The sequence below is a fragment of the Schistocerca piceifrons genome, chromosome 2 (assembly GCF_021461385.2).
Source record: "Schistocerca piceifrons isolate TAMUIC-IGC-003096 chromosome 2, iqSchPice1.1, whole genome shotgun sequence".
Lineage (NCBI taxonomy): Eukaryota > Metazoa > Arthropoda > Insecta > Orthoptera > Acrididae > Schistocerca > Schistocerca piceifrons.
The window spans coordinates 1038558345-1038575610 of record NC_060139.1 but is presented as its reverse complement, the minus strand read 5'-3'; the positions used below and the strand labels follow the sequence as shown (position 1 = coordinate 1038575610).

Sequence of the window (17266 nt, the reverse complement as noted above, 5' to 3'; positions counted from 1 at the left end):
TACGGAGTTTCAGAAGAGACAGTGGAGGACATCAGACAAACGTTTCTCAGAAGCCCACGTAAGTCAATTCGTCAAGCATCTAGGCAACTTGATGTACCTCGATCAACATTGCATCGGGTGGTTCACCAGCGTCATCGTATGTGCGCTTACAAAGTGCAAATTGAGCAACATATGACGCCGAACGACAAACCACGCCGACAACAAATTGGTGCGGATATGCTGCAGTATATTGATAAGTATACCAGCTTCCTGGAAAGGTGTTTATTCTCAGATGAGTCAATCTTTCATCTATCATGCATAATCTATCTAGGCATAATGTTCGGATTTGAGGTCCACACGTTGTCATTGAATTCGTTCGTGATGGCCCTAAACTAAACATCTGGTGCAGGTTAATGCACGACAGAATTGTTGGACCGTTCTTCTTTGCGGAACAAACAGTGAGTGAGTCAGAGTATCTGGACATGTTGGAGCAGTTTGTGTACCTTCAGATACAAGACTTGCAACCCAACATCACTGTTCAACAAGATGGAGCTCCGCCGCATTGGTCAAGGGCAGTTCGCAAGTTCCTGGATAGGAAATTTCCCAGCCGTTGGATCGGACGCGGAGGACGCATTGCCTGGCCACCACGTTCACCCAACATTACGCCGCTTGATTTCTTCATGTGGGGATTCGTGAAGGACCACGTGTATGCGAGCAAAGTGGACGATGTTTCTACGTTGCGACATCGTATCACTAATGCGATTTCAACAATAACAGAGGAAAAGTTTCAAACGACTTGTCGAGAAACTGAATATAAACTCGATATTCTTTGTGCTACAAATGGTTCACATGCAGAGGTGTACTGATGACAAATAAATAAATCCTATGTGGTGCATTTTTCACTGTCGTATCTACTGTGTGTTTTTTTCCCGGCTCTTTGAAGTCAGGGAGGTTTGAGTGGGACACCGTGCATTATGATGGATTCTGTCTATATTATGTTAGATTGGGTAGCGCACCGTGACCATTCTTTCTGTTAAGTACGTCGCGGGTTATCTGTTGGATAAGCATCTAATTTCTTAAAACTAAAGTGTTTGCAATAAAGTGTAATGTGCACCGTCAAATGCTGTTTCAACTATTCGTCGCTGGTTTGTATTTCTCTCCCGCGCTGTCGGCCCCCAGAGTTTGCACTTGGCTCCAGAGTGGCGTCACCAGCGGCTGCCCTTGTGTGCTGCAGGTTCCTGGCCCAGCAGGCGGACGTGTCTGAGCTGGGAAGTTCCCTCAGCCTGCTGGACGGCCGCGGGGGACGCTGGGTAATCAACGGCTCCAGGCGCTTCACCGACGTGCCGCAGGCGCTGCACAACGACTCCCTGCTTTCCTGTGAGTACAGGTACTCTTCTGTAACACTACATATCTGGTCCAGCTCATTCGTTTGGGTTTCTGTCACACCTTGTCAGTGGATAAAATAGGTCAATCAATTACAAAGTGTGCCCCCATCGCCGACATCGCCAGGAACTATGTTAATTTTGACATCACAAGGAAGTGGTTCAAATGGCTCTGAGCACTATGGGACTCAACTGCTGAGGTCATTAGTCCCCTAGAACTTAGAACTAGTTAAACCTAACTAACCTAAGGACATCACAAACATCCATGCCCGAGGCAGGATTCGAACCTGCGACCGTAGCGGTCTTGCGGTTCCAGACTGCAGCGCCTTTAACCGCACGGCCACTTCGGCCGGCAAGGAAGTGGTTTAATGAGGGTATCCTAAAATGGTTCTAACTGTGCCCTGTCACGGTCGCCATATAAAACGGTACTTCCTGTCTCTGTGTGCTGACTGATCAACAACCACGACTCAGGGTAATAAAGTTCTATGGAATTGCCTGGATCTCGTAAACAGTAAACGTGCTTTCAATATTCTACCACTGTAGTCAGTGAATACGTACTTTTCTCACATTGAACATAAACTTGGATTCCCAGAGTACACTATACTCTCACAAACATGTAATAACTCAGCAAAGAATATATACACAACAACAACTGACTGGCTAAATTATACTTGAGATGCCACGCCCCTTCTGTCAAACCAATGAAGCGCAAAAATCCCGCCCCCGGTAGCTGAGTGGTCAGCGCAACACAATGTCAATCCTAAGGGTCCGGTTTCGATTCCCAGCTGGGTCGGAGATTTTCTCTGCTCAGGGACTGGGTGTTGTGTTGTCCTAATCATCATCATTTCATCCCCATCGACGCGCAAGTCGCCAAAGTGGCGTCAAATCGAAAGACCTGCACCAGGCGAGCGGTCTAGCCGACGGGAGGCCCTAGCCACACGACATTTATTAGTGCAAAAATCATTCATCACGAACGAATATACATATGCAAATATTTGGCAGCACGCATTTCTCCTTACACAAGACTGAGCCGAGCCTTGTGACACACTGACACTCCCACAGTCACAACCAATGCATTCAGTGAAATGTATAAATAGATATAAGTACACAACTTCCGTAAGTGCTACTGTAGTGGTGATTATTGATATGAAATTGTTAGCTGCCCAAAGTCTGTGTGTGGACAAGTAATACAAATACGCTTTATGTTAATATTATTCGCGGAATTAGTAAACAGAACGAATACATGTCTTGGCATGCATTAACAGATTCGTATCGTAAGAATTTAGACCGAGTGTAATGAGAAATGTTAATTGCTGCTTGGACTGGAAGTATGTAGCCTTATGAACCTCAACTATTTACGCTTGGATTCACGAAATTTTACAAACATTAAATACAAGTATAGCACTGGCTAGGATTTTTTATCTATGCAAGGCATTTATTTGACTATGCGAATCACAGCATTTTACTAGATGAAACAGAGGTTTCATGGAATTGATGATACAGCCAACCAATCGATAATGATATATCCAACGAAAATAATATGGAAAGTTGTACTTCATAATTCAACCAATACAAGCAGGGAAGGCTCCATCTTGGGTCCATATTGTTTCTCAGATATGTAAATGACGCTCCTTATAACATACAACAAGCAGAATTAGTTCTTTTTACGCATGACATTAGTACTGTAGTTAATCCAAACACACATATACAGAAAAAACTGGCAAATAATGTTCTTAAAAATATCATTCAGTTGTTTTCTGCAGATGGTTACACTATCAGTTTCAAAAAGACACAACATTTTCAGTTCTGTACATCTAGAGATACTGCACGAACGATAAGTGTAATAAGTGTAACACTTGGAAGTAATAACTGGAGTGGGAACGTTAAAAATTTCTGGTTTCCATATTGACGAGATGATTTTTACCTGGAAAAACACATTTTGGAACTCCCAAAACAGCTTAGTTTAGCCACATCTGGCCTTCGAATCACGGAAAATCTTGGTGAGGAGACGAATCAGTAAGTTGACATATTTGCGTATTTCAATTTGACAATTTCATATAGAATAATGTACTGGCGTAAAACATCTTTAAGAAAAAAGTCTTCGTTGCTCAAAAGCGAGTTGTAGGAATAATATGTGATGTTTGCTCACTATCATTTTGTAGATACATCTTTAAGGAATCAGATGCTTTGACTACTGCTTCAGAGTACATATATTCCCTCATAACTTTTGTAATAAATAGACCATTACAGTTAAAAAGGAACAATGATGTGCATAACTACCATATCAGAAGAAAAATGTGATAAATTAGTGTACATTAAAGATGACTAGCACAAAAAGTGGTGCAACATGGTGCAACCAAACTTTTTTATAACTTACTCTGAGATATAAAATGTCTGACACACAGCAAGGTTAAACTTCGAAACAAATTGAAATAATTTCTCCTTGACACCTCCTCCTGTTCGAATCTCAATTTTTGTAATGTGCGAACAGGTAGTGAGTAGTAATAACTAATCGAAATCTGTATTTAAAAGAACGTTGTAAATGGTCAGAATGTAGCCATGTTTACAAATTAATGTGTAATTCGAATGTACGAGTAAAATAACTCGTTCCACAGCATTAAGATTATACGATATTGGAGCGTCCGTTTTATTCGAATTACGATGCAAATGTAAACTGTCTCCCATGTACGGGAATATACATAATGGATGTGCGAGTACAGGTTGTGGACACGTGGCTAACGACAGACGAAAGTGCTTGGATAGCCTAAAGGCGCCGGCACGGTAGCTCAGCATGTTCGGCCAGAGGGTTAGCTACCCTATGTAATGAAAAACCTATATGAACGGATCAACGAAGAAGCTGAACGGTTGTCATCGGACGTCCGCCCCGAACGAATTCAACGAACAATGTAGAAGGGGAAAAATAAAGGCAAGGCGACCGGCTGCGATAAACGGGAAATCTGGGTTCGAGTCCCGGTCCAGCACAAATTTTCACTGTCGTCATTACATTATACAGCTGATGGTTGTTCATATTCGCAACTGCAAATACATTTCCTGTATTTCATTACGATTAATGGTACAAATGCTCAATGGAACATGAAACCAACTAATAATTACATATGTCGTCTTTAACCGACAAAACACAGTACTCCACCGGTCACAGAATGTGTTCACACTGCGTGTGAGCTTATCATCTCATCACCATCTGCTTTTGCCATCCTTAAACACTTCCTCACCCCCTCTTGCGTTGGCCGGCCGGGATGGCCGAGCGGTTCTAGGCGCTACAGTCTGGAACCGCGCGACCGCTACGGTCGCGGGTTCGAATTCTACCTCGTGCGTGGGTGTGTGTGATGTCCTTAGGTTAGTTAGGTTTAAGTAGTTCTAAGTTCTAGGGGACTGATGACCTCACATGTTAAGTCCCATAGTGCTCAGAGCCATTTGAACCATTTGAACCCTCTTGCGTTGACACCTCTCATACGCATACTTCTAACACCTAACCCGAACGTGCTTAATTAATAAGTATCATCATTACCTACATTCATAGAGCAGGTACGAGGAAACTACTCCGGCTTCAACTCATTAGCTCCAGTGTTTCTTGGACCGACCAACAGAGAGTTGGAAAAAAATACACAAACATCGCTACAAATGCTTGCTTGAACACGAATTCAGATGCTAGCCAAGCTTTTAGGTTGTCTTATTTGACAAGGAACTGCATCCAAGCAATGTCCTCAGTGAGTTACAAGTGTCACTCATGGTCAGTACAGTGGAGCTGTTAGAGCATTATGTTGGAACTAAGTGAATTCGAACATGAGTAAATTGTTGGTGCTGGTATGGTGAATGCCTCCACAACGAAGATAGCCAAAGTGTTTGGAGTGAAAGAGGCACCGTATCCAAGATTTATGCCACTTTCAGGGAAAGCGGAAAAACATCATTCGCCAAGTCACTACGTGGACGAAAGTCTGTGTTGAATGATCGTGATGGATGGAGTTTGAAGAGTATTGTGACGAAAAATATGAGGACGACAGCTGCAAAAGTCAATCTTTCTTTCTTTCACTGGTGCCATGTCCCGCGCTGATGCAGGGTCAGCTATGTTAGGAACGGAAAGGGGTGGCCGGATGCCCTTCCTGCCGCCACCCCGTACCCCCCTGGGACGGAATGAGTGTACCCCTGCTGTCTGCGTCTAGTGTAATTCATAGAATAGTGCGAACATGTTCAGATGTCTGCGAGTCGTGCAACTGAGGCGGAACGTGGGGATCAGCCCAGTATTCACCTAGCGGGATGTGAAAAACCGCCTAAAAACCACATCCAGGCTGGCCAGCACACCAGCCCTCGTCGTTAATCCGCTGTGCGTATTCGATCCGGGGCCGGCGCGCCTACTCGAGTCCAGGAAGCAGCGCGTTAGCGCTCTCGGCGACCCTGGCGGGTAGCTGCAAAAGTCAATGCAGAAGTGAATATCGTACTCGCGAACTCTGTCAGAGTCAAATCAATACGAAGGGAGATCCATAAGCAGGGAGTTGCAGCGCGAGCTGGAATTACAAAGGCACCCATCAGTGATGAAAATGTCCGTAACAGGAAAAAAAAAATGGTTCAAATGGCTCTGAGCACTATGGGACTTAACATCTTAGGTCATCAGTCCCCTAGAACTTAGAACTACTTAAACCTAACTAACCTAAGGACATCACACAACACCCAGCCATCACGAGGCAGAGAAAATCCCTGACCCCGCCGGGAATCGAACCCGGGAACCCGGGCGTGGGAAGCGAGAACGCTACCGCACGACCACGAGATGCGGGCCGTAACAGGAAAACGTGGTGTTGAAGCCACAAAACTGTGGAGCAATGGGAGGATGTCATTTGGTCAGATGAGTCTTGTTTCATACTGTTTCCACCTTCCGACCGAATTTACGTCGAAAGAGTGAAACATGGCAGGGTTTCTGTGACGATCTTGGCAGCCATATTGTGCTATTCCATGGGCTTCATGTTTACTAACCAAAGCACCATTCCTGCCGAAGATTATGTGACCATTCTGAATGATAAGGTCCACCCAAATGTCCATGTATGTTTCTTAATGGTGAAGCTGTGTTGTAAGACTACAGGGCCCCTACTCACATAGCTCGCATCGTCAAAGAGTGGTTATGTGAGAACGAGGATGAATTGTAGCATTTATACTGGCCACCACAGTTACCAGGTCTCAGTATTAATCAGCCTTCTTGATCTAATTTGGAGAGGACGGTGCGTGATCTGTATCCGCCTCCATCAAAGTTATCTGAACTCGCGACTATTTATTATTATTATTATTATTATGGAATCTGTGTAAGTACAGAGAAATAAGAGATGACAACAAAATAATTTTATGGATGGAGCGGAATTAGTGCAACGTGGTCTCGGCCTGATTTGTACAGTTTTGCAGAAGTAGGTTGATGACAGCTATGGATTGACTGCACACACAGAGGTCATTGTGGAAGAAGGGATTGCAGCCAGTGATGGATAATTTGATGGTCATGCCATTTGAGGGGTTCCATAAGCAATGCAACAATGCATGAACAGTATGTAGAACTGGGTTCTGGATAAGGATAGCAAAAATTTTCTGTACTGAAGCACGTGGGAAGCGCAAGCATCTATAGTGCAAAAAAATTTAAAATTACGTAAATATACATGAGAATATTACAAAAACCACAATTGAGATAAAATCGATGAAGTTTGGTTGAGAAAGATGAAACCTGTGTGAGTATAGAGAAACAAGAGACGACAACAAAATAAATGGGATGAGATCACAGTGAAAATACAAATACGAATAAAAATCAACAAAAAGGCGATATTGGAGTTGGGTTCAGATCAGTGAGTGCATGAGTGTGAAAAGAGGGGCCAGTAGGTTTAACTGGATTAGTTAGGTCAGTATGGTGCATGCCTGAGTAATGGAAGAGGGGGAAGGGTCTGTTAGGTAGGAAGAACGGTACGAAGATCCACCCGGCTAGCCACGCGGTCTGCAACACGAATCCGCCCGGCGGGTTAGTGTCGAGGTCCGGTGAGCCGGCCAGTCTGTAGATGGTTTTGAAGGCGGTTTTCCATCTACCTCGGCGAATGCGGGCTGGTTCTAGTCCGCCTCAGCTACACTATGTCGGTGATTGCTGCGTAAACAATGTATCCACGTACGCGTACACCATAATTACTCTACCACGCAAACATTTGGGGCTACACTCGTCTGGTATGAGGCGTTCCCAGGCAGGTCCACTGGGAGCCTAACCGCACAATAACCCTGGGTTCAGTGTGGGTGGACTGCTGTGGCCTTTTGTGGGGTTGTGAACCACTGAGGGCTACGGCATGACGAAGCCTCTCCATCGTTTCTAGGTCCCCAGTTCATCACACAATACACACAATGGTAGGAAACTAAACAGGACCAGTATTTACCCATCCCGAGACGACTGGAAGATGTTTTGAAAGCAAGACGAACTGAAATTACAAAACCACTCACCAGTGATGCAAGTGCACCTAACAGGAAAACGTGGTGCCGAAGCCACGAAACCTGGACTTGTTTCATACTCTTTACAACTTCTGGCCGCGTTTACGTCCAAAAAGTGAAACATGGCGGGGTTACAGGCTATGGTGATGTGCTGTGTTTGTGGCGGCTCCACATTTTTGCCAGCCCCGTACGTCCCTTAGCTCAACAGGTACATGTTACATAAAGTATTTTAGTGTATCTCCCTTGTTTAGTACTTAAGGAACGACGTTTCACCTTGAGGAGGACCATTTCTCCTACCTTCCAGTTGGAGTCTACTCGTAAATACCGTATACTCAGGGGATCCTGAGCATGTTCCAGGGTCACACAGCCGGATTTCCATCCTGGACGTGCTAATGGCTATAGCAGGGGAAGAGTTCTATGCCATATTACCTCGTAAGACAAGTACCTCCGGCCTTCTCTACCGTAATTATGCTTAAGTACGAGGAGTAACTGCACGAATGCAGTATTATCACAAGGACTGTCTCTGTAGAGGACGTCACCGCGCGGGACCGCGCAGCGTCCCCTGTGACGCACGCAAGGTTGTAGCGAGAAAAAGCGCATCAGAGGTCGGCCAGAATCTTAACGGGGAGGTCGGCCTTGATCCGGCGCTGCGCACGTAAACCGATTTCTGGGTCTCGGGCGCGGGTGTCACTCGATCTGGACCTCACCAGTTGCGACCGCCCATGCGGAGCGAAGAATCCAACGGGCGCCGAGATACGGACTGATCGGCAGAGGTGCTGCGAATAACGCAGGTTGTATCTGAGAGAGGTGTGGTTACACGATCCTGAAGGTCCGGTTCTTGAGCACTGTTCATGACTTATTGTCCAGATGTCACGCAGTGGACAAATGCCAAGGTGGGCGCTTAAATCTCACACGTTCAGGCAAATGCGGCGAGTACTGTTTCTATTCCTCTTGCGGTATTTATTCCACCAGCGCAAAAGTGTTCCTATCGGAGCTAAAAAAAAAGAAAAAAAAAGGAATATGCTCCTGTTTATTAAAATCTCTGTCTGAAAAGTGAGTACAAGTTGCCTTATTTTACCTCCCTCAGCAACTTTACAAATTTTACCAAACATTTTGGCATTTGAACATATTTGCACTCCTTTTACACTACTGGCCATTAAAATTGCTACGCCACGAAGATGATGTGCTATAGACGCGAAATTTAACCGATAGGAAGAAGATGCTGTGATATGCAAATGATTAGCTTTCCAGAGCATTCACACAAGGTTGCCGCCGGTGGTGACACCTACAACGTGCTGACATGAGCAAAGTTTCCACCCGATTTCTCATACACAAACAGCAGTTGACCGGCGCTGCCTGGTGAAACGTTGTTGTGATGCCTCGTGTAAGGAGGAGAAATGCGTACCATCACGTTTCCGACTTTGGTTAAGGTCGTACTGTAGCCTATCGCGATTGCGGTTTATCGCATCGCGACATTGCTGCTCGCGTTGGTCGAGATCCAATGACTGTTAGCAGAATATGGAATCGGTGGGTTGAGGAGGGTAGTACGGAACGCCGTGCTGGATCCCAACGGCCTCCTATCACTAGCAGTCGAGATGACAGGCATCTTATCAGCAAGGCTGTAACGGATCGTGCAGCCACGTCTCGATCCCTCAGTCATCAGATGGGGACGTTTGCAAGACAACAACCATCTGCACGAACAGTTCGACGACGTTTGCAGCAGCATTGACTATCAGCTCGGAGACCATGGCTGCGGTTTCCCTTGACGCTGCATCACAGACAGGTGTACTCAACGACGAACCTGGGTCAACGAATGGCAAAACGTCATTTTTCGGCTGAATCCAGGTTCTGTTTACAGAATCATGATGCTCGCATCCCTGTTTGGCGACACGCGGTGAACGCACATTGGAAGGGTGTATTCGTCATCGCCATACTGGTGTATCACCCGGCGCGATGGTATAGGGTGCCATTGGTTACACGTCTCGGGTACCTCTTGTTCGCATTGACGGCACTTTGAACAGTGGACGTTACATTTCAGATGTGTTACGACCCGTGGCTCTACCCCCCATTCGATCCCTGCGAAACCCTACTTTTCAGCAGGATAATGCACGACCGCATGTTGCAGGTCCTGTACGGGCCTTTCTGGATACAGAAAATGTTCGACTGCTGCCCTGGCCAGCACATTCTCCAGATCTCTCACCAATTGAAAACGTCTGGTCAATGGTGGCCGAGCAACAGGCTCGTCAGAATACGCCAGTCACTACTCTTGATGAACTGTGGTATCGTGTTGAAGCTGCATGGGCAGCTGTACCTGTACACGCCATCCAAGTTCTGTTTGACTCAATGCCCAGGCGTATCAAGGCCGTTATTACGCCCAGATTTGTTTGTTCTGGGTACTGATTTCTCAGGATCTATGCACCCAAACTGCGTGAAAATGCAATCACATGTCAGTTCTAGTATAATATATTTGTCCAATGAATACCAGTTTATCATCTGCATTTCTTCTTGGTGTAGCAATTTTAATGGGCAGTAGTATAACATACAACTCAACACCTCTCACTCTCACAAGCTGCCCTAACTGTAACTCATTCAAACCTACTTATCCATTGCTGTAAGTCGCTCGTACCCGTCCACTCCCACTTGATCATTCTCACATACTCATTCACACCAACTCATTATCTCTTTGTGTCTCTCTGTCACTGTCTCCCGTCTCACATCCACAGTCTCCTTCGTTTTGTCCCCTCACTATTACTTTCTCCCTCTTGCCGTCTCTTACTGCTCATATCTCATTCTTTCCTTCCTACTGTTGCTGCCTCTTCTCACTGTCATTATCCCTCTCTTACTCGTTATCACTGTTCTAGGCTCCGTCTCTTGAAAGGTGGCTACACTGAGCCACTGCGCCAGAGATTGCGCCAAAGAGTACTATTAAGCCGCCTCCACAGTGCGTTTTGAGAGCTCGTAGTAGTCTGTGCCTGTTAAGAACTCGTAGAAGTCAGTGCTTGTCGAGAGCTCGTAGCAGTGAGTGCTTGTCGAGAGCTCGTAGAAGACAGTTCGTGTTAAGATGTGCTAGTGGGCAAGGCTTGTCGAGATGTTGTAGTAAAGAGTGTTGTTCCATGTTTTATGCAGTTGTTCCTTTCCTAATCCTACCGACCTATCTCGTAAATATTATTTTATTTGTTTGTAGTGGCTTGTACTGACACCCATAAATATTATAGGTTTACTGATATTTGAGTATTTGTGACAGTTAATATGACAATTATCTGATGTCATATTTGTGTTTATTAGAATTTGTATGTTTAGTGTAAGAGCATTGTAAAAGCATTTGTATGTGCATTCAAACTATTGTTCATGCCTGAACTGTCTGATCAGTGATCGTGAATATTATGGACTGTTACTTGTGCCTTTTCTTTGGTGTCACTAGGACATGTTTAATTTCTGCTGATGAACAGTGTGATTAGTATGTGCATTCAAACTATTGTTCATGCTTGAACTGAGTGATCGGTGATAATGAATATCATGGACTGCTGTCTGCACCTGCTCAACATTGCTGGGTGCAACTGATGGACTGTTTCTGCTGAAATGATGTCACTTGTCGGTGTCTGCACCTGCTCAACATTGCTGGGTGCAACTGATGGACTGCTTCTATTGAACTAATGTGACTTGTTGCTGTGTGTACCTCTTCAACTTTACTGGGTGCCATAGATGGAAATGCTTCTGCTGAAATGATGTCACTTGTTGGTGTCTGCACCTGCTCAACATTGCTGGGTGCAACTGATGGACTGCTTCTACTGAAATGATGTCACTTGTTGGTGTCTGCACCTGCTCAACATTGCTGCGTGCAACTGATGAACTGTTTCTACTGAAATGAAGTCACTTGTTGCTGTCTGCACCTACTCAACATTGCTGGGTGCCTCTGATGGATTGATTATACTGAACTAATGTGACTTGTTGCTGGGTGTACCTGCTAAACTTTACTGGGTGCCATTGATGGACTGCTTCTACTGAAATGATGTCACCTGATGCTGTCTGCACCTGTTCCACAATGCTGGGTGCCACTGATGGACTGCTTCTACTGAAATGATGTCACTTGTTGGTGTCTGCACCTGCTCAACATTGCTGGGTGCAACTGATGGACTGCTTCTACTGAAATGATGTCACTTGTTGGTGTCTGCACCTGCTCAACATTGCTGGGTGCAACTGATGAACTGTTTCTACTGAAATGAAGTCACTTGTTGCTGTCTGCACCTACTCAACATTGCTGGGTGCCTCTGATGGATTGCTTCTACTGAGCTAATGTGACTTGTTGCTGGGTGTACCTGCTAAACTTTACTGGGTGCCACTGATGGACTGCTTTTACTGAAAAGATGTTACCTGTTGGTGTCCTTTTTTTTGTATAAACTAATCATTGAAAGCATTTTATGTGAACATTTGTATAAACTGATTTTTTTAATGTATTGTGTAAACTATTATGTAAAGCCACATGTATGAAAAGAATTTGTATTGCCTACTGTATTTTATATATTAGGTTACTGTAAGGTCAGTGCAAAGCCAAAATTTTAACTAATTATGTGATATTTAGGTATTAATATTATCTTTTGTTTTGTCTGTATTTTTGTGGACGAATTTGGTGGTATTTTCACCACCAATGCTGGCAAAAATACCATCAAATTCTGGCCTGTGGAGGAGGGGCATATGAAAGGTGGCTACACTGAGCCACTGCGCCAGAGATTGCGCCAAAGAGTACTATTAAGCCGCCTCCACTCAAACAACTACATAAAACATGGAACAACACTCTTTACTACAACATCTCGACAAGCCTTGCCCACTAGCACATCTTAACACGAACTGTCTTCTACGAGCTCTCGACAAGCACTCACTGCTACGAGCTCTCGACAAGCACTGACTTCTACGAGTTCTTAACAGGCACAGACTACTACGAGCTCTCAACACGCACTGTGGAGGCGGCTTAATAGTACTCTTTGGCGCAATCTCTGGCGCAGTGGCTCAGTGTAACCACCTTTCACTCTCATTATCACTGTCTCTCACCCACTTCTTACTTCTCCCCAATCCTCTCCCACTGGCACTCCTTTCCTAGCCTTGTTCTGTCACTGTGAACAAAGTTCCACTGCCACTAAATCCTTCTCTTTCTCCCACACTGCCATTGTCTCCTTCGGTCTTTCTATAACACAACCATTGCCCACTATCTTTCAATACTTATTACTTTTCCGTCACTTTTTTACTTCCACCGTACCCTCTCTCTCTAGATATAAAAGCGCGAAAATGTTCGCATGCTGAACTTTTTGGGAAAAATTTTGAAAGTGATGAAGGTAGAATAAGGCAGCCAGTACTCCACTTTTTCCAATAAACAGGAGCATATTCGCTATTTTTGTGCTCGGGTAGGAGCACTTTCCCGCTGGTTCCCTTCCTTTCCGTATCACAACACGGCATGTTACTCATACGAAAAGAATGACTCAGTAAAATTTTGATAGGTCAGTAATGTGTGATTGGAATAATGTAGAACTATGTAATTTTACGCCTCAGAAATTTTGCATGTGGTTCAGTACAACAATAACATAGGATTTCCAGTGCCTCTCTGATTATAACGGGGACACTTCGCAGCATATTTCTACGTCAATTTATCAACTTCGTTTTCGCCTCATACCAATTTTTACGTGCGTACTTCACGTTTAGAAGTAGGGTAACTTCGAACCTCTGTACCTCGGAAACGGATAAAGATACCAACAAAACTTTCAAGGTTGTTCAGGATCCGGATCTTAGAAATATATCGTAAAACTTTCAGTCATTTTTTGATTTGATCCATTATAAATGGTTTCTGAAAGCCTGCGACTGTAGATACAATAGGTTTGTTTATAAATAAATAAATCTTCTGCTACCAGTCACGATTTTTCTTTATTTTACTAATCGCACGACGCGTTTCGAGAAATAATTCCCATTTTCAAGTGCGTTTTTTGATGTGTTAAGCCATTTCTTTTGATGTTGTCAGTGTGTGTGAGGCTGCTTTATTTTGTTGACTTTTACTGTAATACATAAGAAACGCGATTTTTAGTTGGGTATCAATTCTTTCTGTGAGGTTAGTGGCTAAAGTTTGAGAACAATTTGTACTTACAGTTTTCTAATGGTCCATTTGCATAGAGTCTCACACACACATAACATCAGACACAACTTGTACACTTTACACATCGAAAATATCTTATATAAACAAAACAGTTACAGAGATATTCTTACAGGTAGTTCACAGAGATAACATTATAGGTCTTCCACAGATTATGATATCTGTGTGAACTACCTGTAAGAATATCTCTGTAACTGTTTTGTTTATATAAGATATTTTCGATGTGTAAAGTGTACAAGTTGTGTGTGATGTTAAGTGTGTGTGAGACTCTACACAAATGGACCATTAGAAAACTGTAAGTACAAATTGTTCTCAAACTTTAGCCACTAACCTCACAGAAAGAATTGATACCCAACTAAAAATCGCGTTTCTTATGTATTACAGTAAAAGTCAACAAAATAAAGCAGCCTCACACACACTGACAACATCAAAAGAAATGGCTTAACACACATCAAAAAACGCACTTGAAAATGGGAATTATTTCCCGAAACACGTCGTGCGAATAGTAAAATAAGGAGCGTAAACATTGGCCGACTAAACAGTGGGAAAACGTTGTGTGGAGTGACGAATCACGGTACACAATGTTGCGATCCGATGGTAGGTTGTGGGTATGGCGAATGCCTGGTGAACGTCATCTACCAGCGCGTGTGATGCCAGCAGTAAAATTCGGAGGTGGTAGTGTTATAGTGTGGTCGTGATTTTCATGGAGGCGGCTTGCACCCCTTGTTGCTTTGCGTGGCAATATCACAGCACAGGCCTACATTGATGTTTTAAGCACCTACCATCGGATCGCAACATTGTGTACCGTGATTCGTCACTCCACACAACGTTTTCCCACTGTTTAGTCGGCCAATGTTTACGCTCCTTACACCAAGCGAGGCGTCGTTTGGCATTTACCAGCGTGATTTGTAGCTTATGAGCAGCCGCTCGACCATGAAATCCAAGTTTTCTCACCTCCCGCCTAACTGCCATAGTAGTTGCAGTGGGTCCTGATGCTGTCTGCAGTTTCTGTGTGATGGTCTAGATAGGTGTCTGCCTAGTACACAACACGACCGTCTTCAACTGTCGGCGATATCAGTTAATCAACAGACGATGCCGGCCTATACGCTTTTGTGCTGTAAGTGTCCCTTCACGTTTCCACTTCACTATCACATCGGAAACAGTGGACCTAGCGATGTTTAGGAGTGCGGAAATCTCGCGTACAGACGTATCACACAAGTGACACCCAGTCACCTGACCACGTTCTAAGTCCGAGAATTCCGCGGAACGCCCCATTCTGCTCTCTCACGATGTCGAATGACTACTGAGGTCGCTGATATGGAGTACCTGGCAGTAGGTGGCAGCACAATGCACCTACTATGAAAAACATACGTTTTGGGGGGGGGGGGGGTGTCTGGATACTTTTGGTCATATAGTGTATTAAACATCTTAGTGGCTGAAACTTCTTGACAGATTAAAACTGTGCCGGACCGAGACTCGAACTCGGGACCTTTGCCTTTCGCGGGAAAGTGCTCTATCGTCTGAGCTACCCAAGCACGACTCACGCCCCGTCATCACAGCTTTACTTCTGCCAGTACCTCGTCTTCTACCTTCCAAACTTGCCCGCGAAAGGCAAAGGTCCCGAGTTCGAGTCTCGGTCCGGCACACAGTTTTAATCTGTCAGGAAGTTTCATATCAGCGCTGCAGAGTGAAAATCTCATTCCGGATCTTAGTGGCTTTTTCCCATCTCTCTCGTTTTCATTTGACTACCCCTTACGTGAAAGCCACGTAAAACAAGTAGCAAGCAGGAAAATGGAGTTCCAGACTGAGCCACACTCAAAGAATCTGAAGGAAATGTGATTCGTCCACCAAAGAAGTGGCTTACAAAACGCTCCGTCGCCCGGTTCTTGAATATTTCCCATCGGACTGGAACAGTTACTAACGCGAATATCCCAAAACTAAGGATTCGTTTTCATGAAACACATCTTTAGTACAGAAAACATGTATCTCTATAACAAGGGCTCGTATGAGGCATTAGAAATCATTAAGATTCGACATAGCCACACTGCATGTCGATGTATAGAGACCACCTTTCTGCCGTAGCCCGGAATGGAATTTGTAGCTGATCAGGTTTTACGCTGTAAAACGCCTCCACAGTCAGATCACACAGCTGACGCCCGGGACAGGTATACACATGGAACCTCATACAACCCCACGCAAAGAAGTCTAAAGCGGGTAAGATAAGGTTACCTCGGAGCCCACATACGTAGTGAACCTCCACCAGCATATCATCGAAGGAACATGTGGTTGAGGTAATCTGGAACAAAGAGAGCAAAACAGAGAGGAGTTTCATCCTGCTGGTTCACAACTGAATTCAGAACTCCATTAGACTCTCATTGCGCTTCCAAGAGAGGCTCAAGCATGCCAAGGTGAGTAGTACCTATCATAGATAGCTCTGCAAAAAAGAATGGCCCGTAATTCTGGGTCATGCCTGACCTCACGTTCAGTTTCTAGGTATTTCTCTCCTATTCTTGCACCCCATTAGGATTGTTGTCGGCCAATATCCGGCAGTTGTAACGGTTCACAAAACCACGTGTGAAATATGGCCTCACGTGAGCAGATGGATTATACTAACATGCTTTTATTTCCTGAGCAACGGCCTTGCCGCAGTGGATACACCGGTTCCCGTCAGATCACCGAAGTTAAGCGCTGTCGGACGTGGCCGACACTTGGATGGGTGACCATCTGGGGCGCTATGTGCTGTTGTCATTTTTCGGGGTGCACTCAGCCTCGTGGTGCCAATTGAGGAGCCAATTGAGCGACTCCGGTCACAGAAAACCATCATAACGGCTGGGAGAGCGGTGTGTTGACCACACGCCCCTCCTATCCGCATCCTCAGCTGAGGATGACACGGCGGTCGGATGGTCCCGATGGGCCACTTGTGGCCTGAAGACGGAGTGCTTTTATTTCCTACTGTCATCGAAATGTCGCCACATATATTCATGCAGGCTTCATAAATTTCCTCCTCCACCTGATACATTGCCTGGATGTGATACGCCATCTTTTTCAACGTAATACGAGACCGGATAGTGGAATGCTTTAAGCTACGACCCAGGCAACGAACGGAAGACCGTGGGCTCCTTTCAGTAGCCACCTCAATGGTCCGGACTGCATCGTCCGATGTTGATCGTCGTCCAGGATGTTCCTCATTAAACAGGCTTCCTATTCGTGTGAATCTATTCAGAAGAAGCCTGATAATGGTCCTTATTGGTGACCTTTCCATACTTTCGACTATAGAGGTCACGAGTCTTCTGGAATGTTTTAGCACCACGTTTCC

At 44.8% G+C, this 17266-nt stretch overlaps 1 protein-coding gene and 1 pseudogene across 1 annotated transcript in view; both read left to right on the top strand.

Annotated features, from left to right (window-relative positions):
- Positions 1-1537, top strand: part of LOC124776109 — a 195504-nt gene extending 193967 nt beyond the window's left edge. The window contains exons 10-11 of the mRNA XM_047250950.1: positions 1214-1356; positions 1434-1537. Of these exons, the coding sequence (XP_047106906.1) occupies positions 1214-1356; positions 1434-1537 (247 nt within the window). The remainder of the gene's footprint in view (positions 1-1213; positions 1357-1433) is intronic.
- A 15043-nt stretch (positions 1538-16580) lies between these two features.
- Positions 16581-16698, top strand: LOC124778813 (annotated as a pseudogene).
- The last annotated feature ends 568 nt before the right edge of the window (positions 16699-17266 follow it).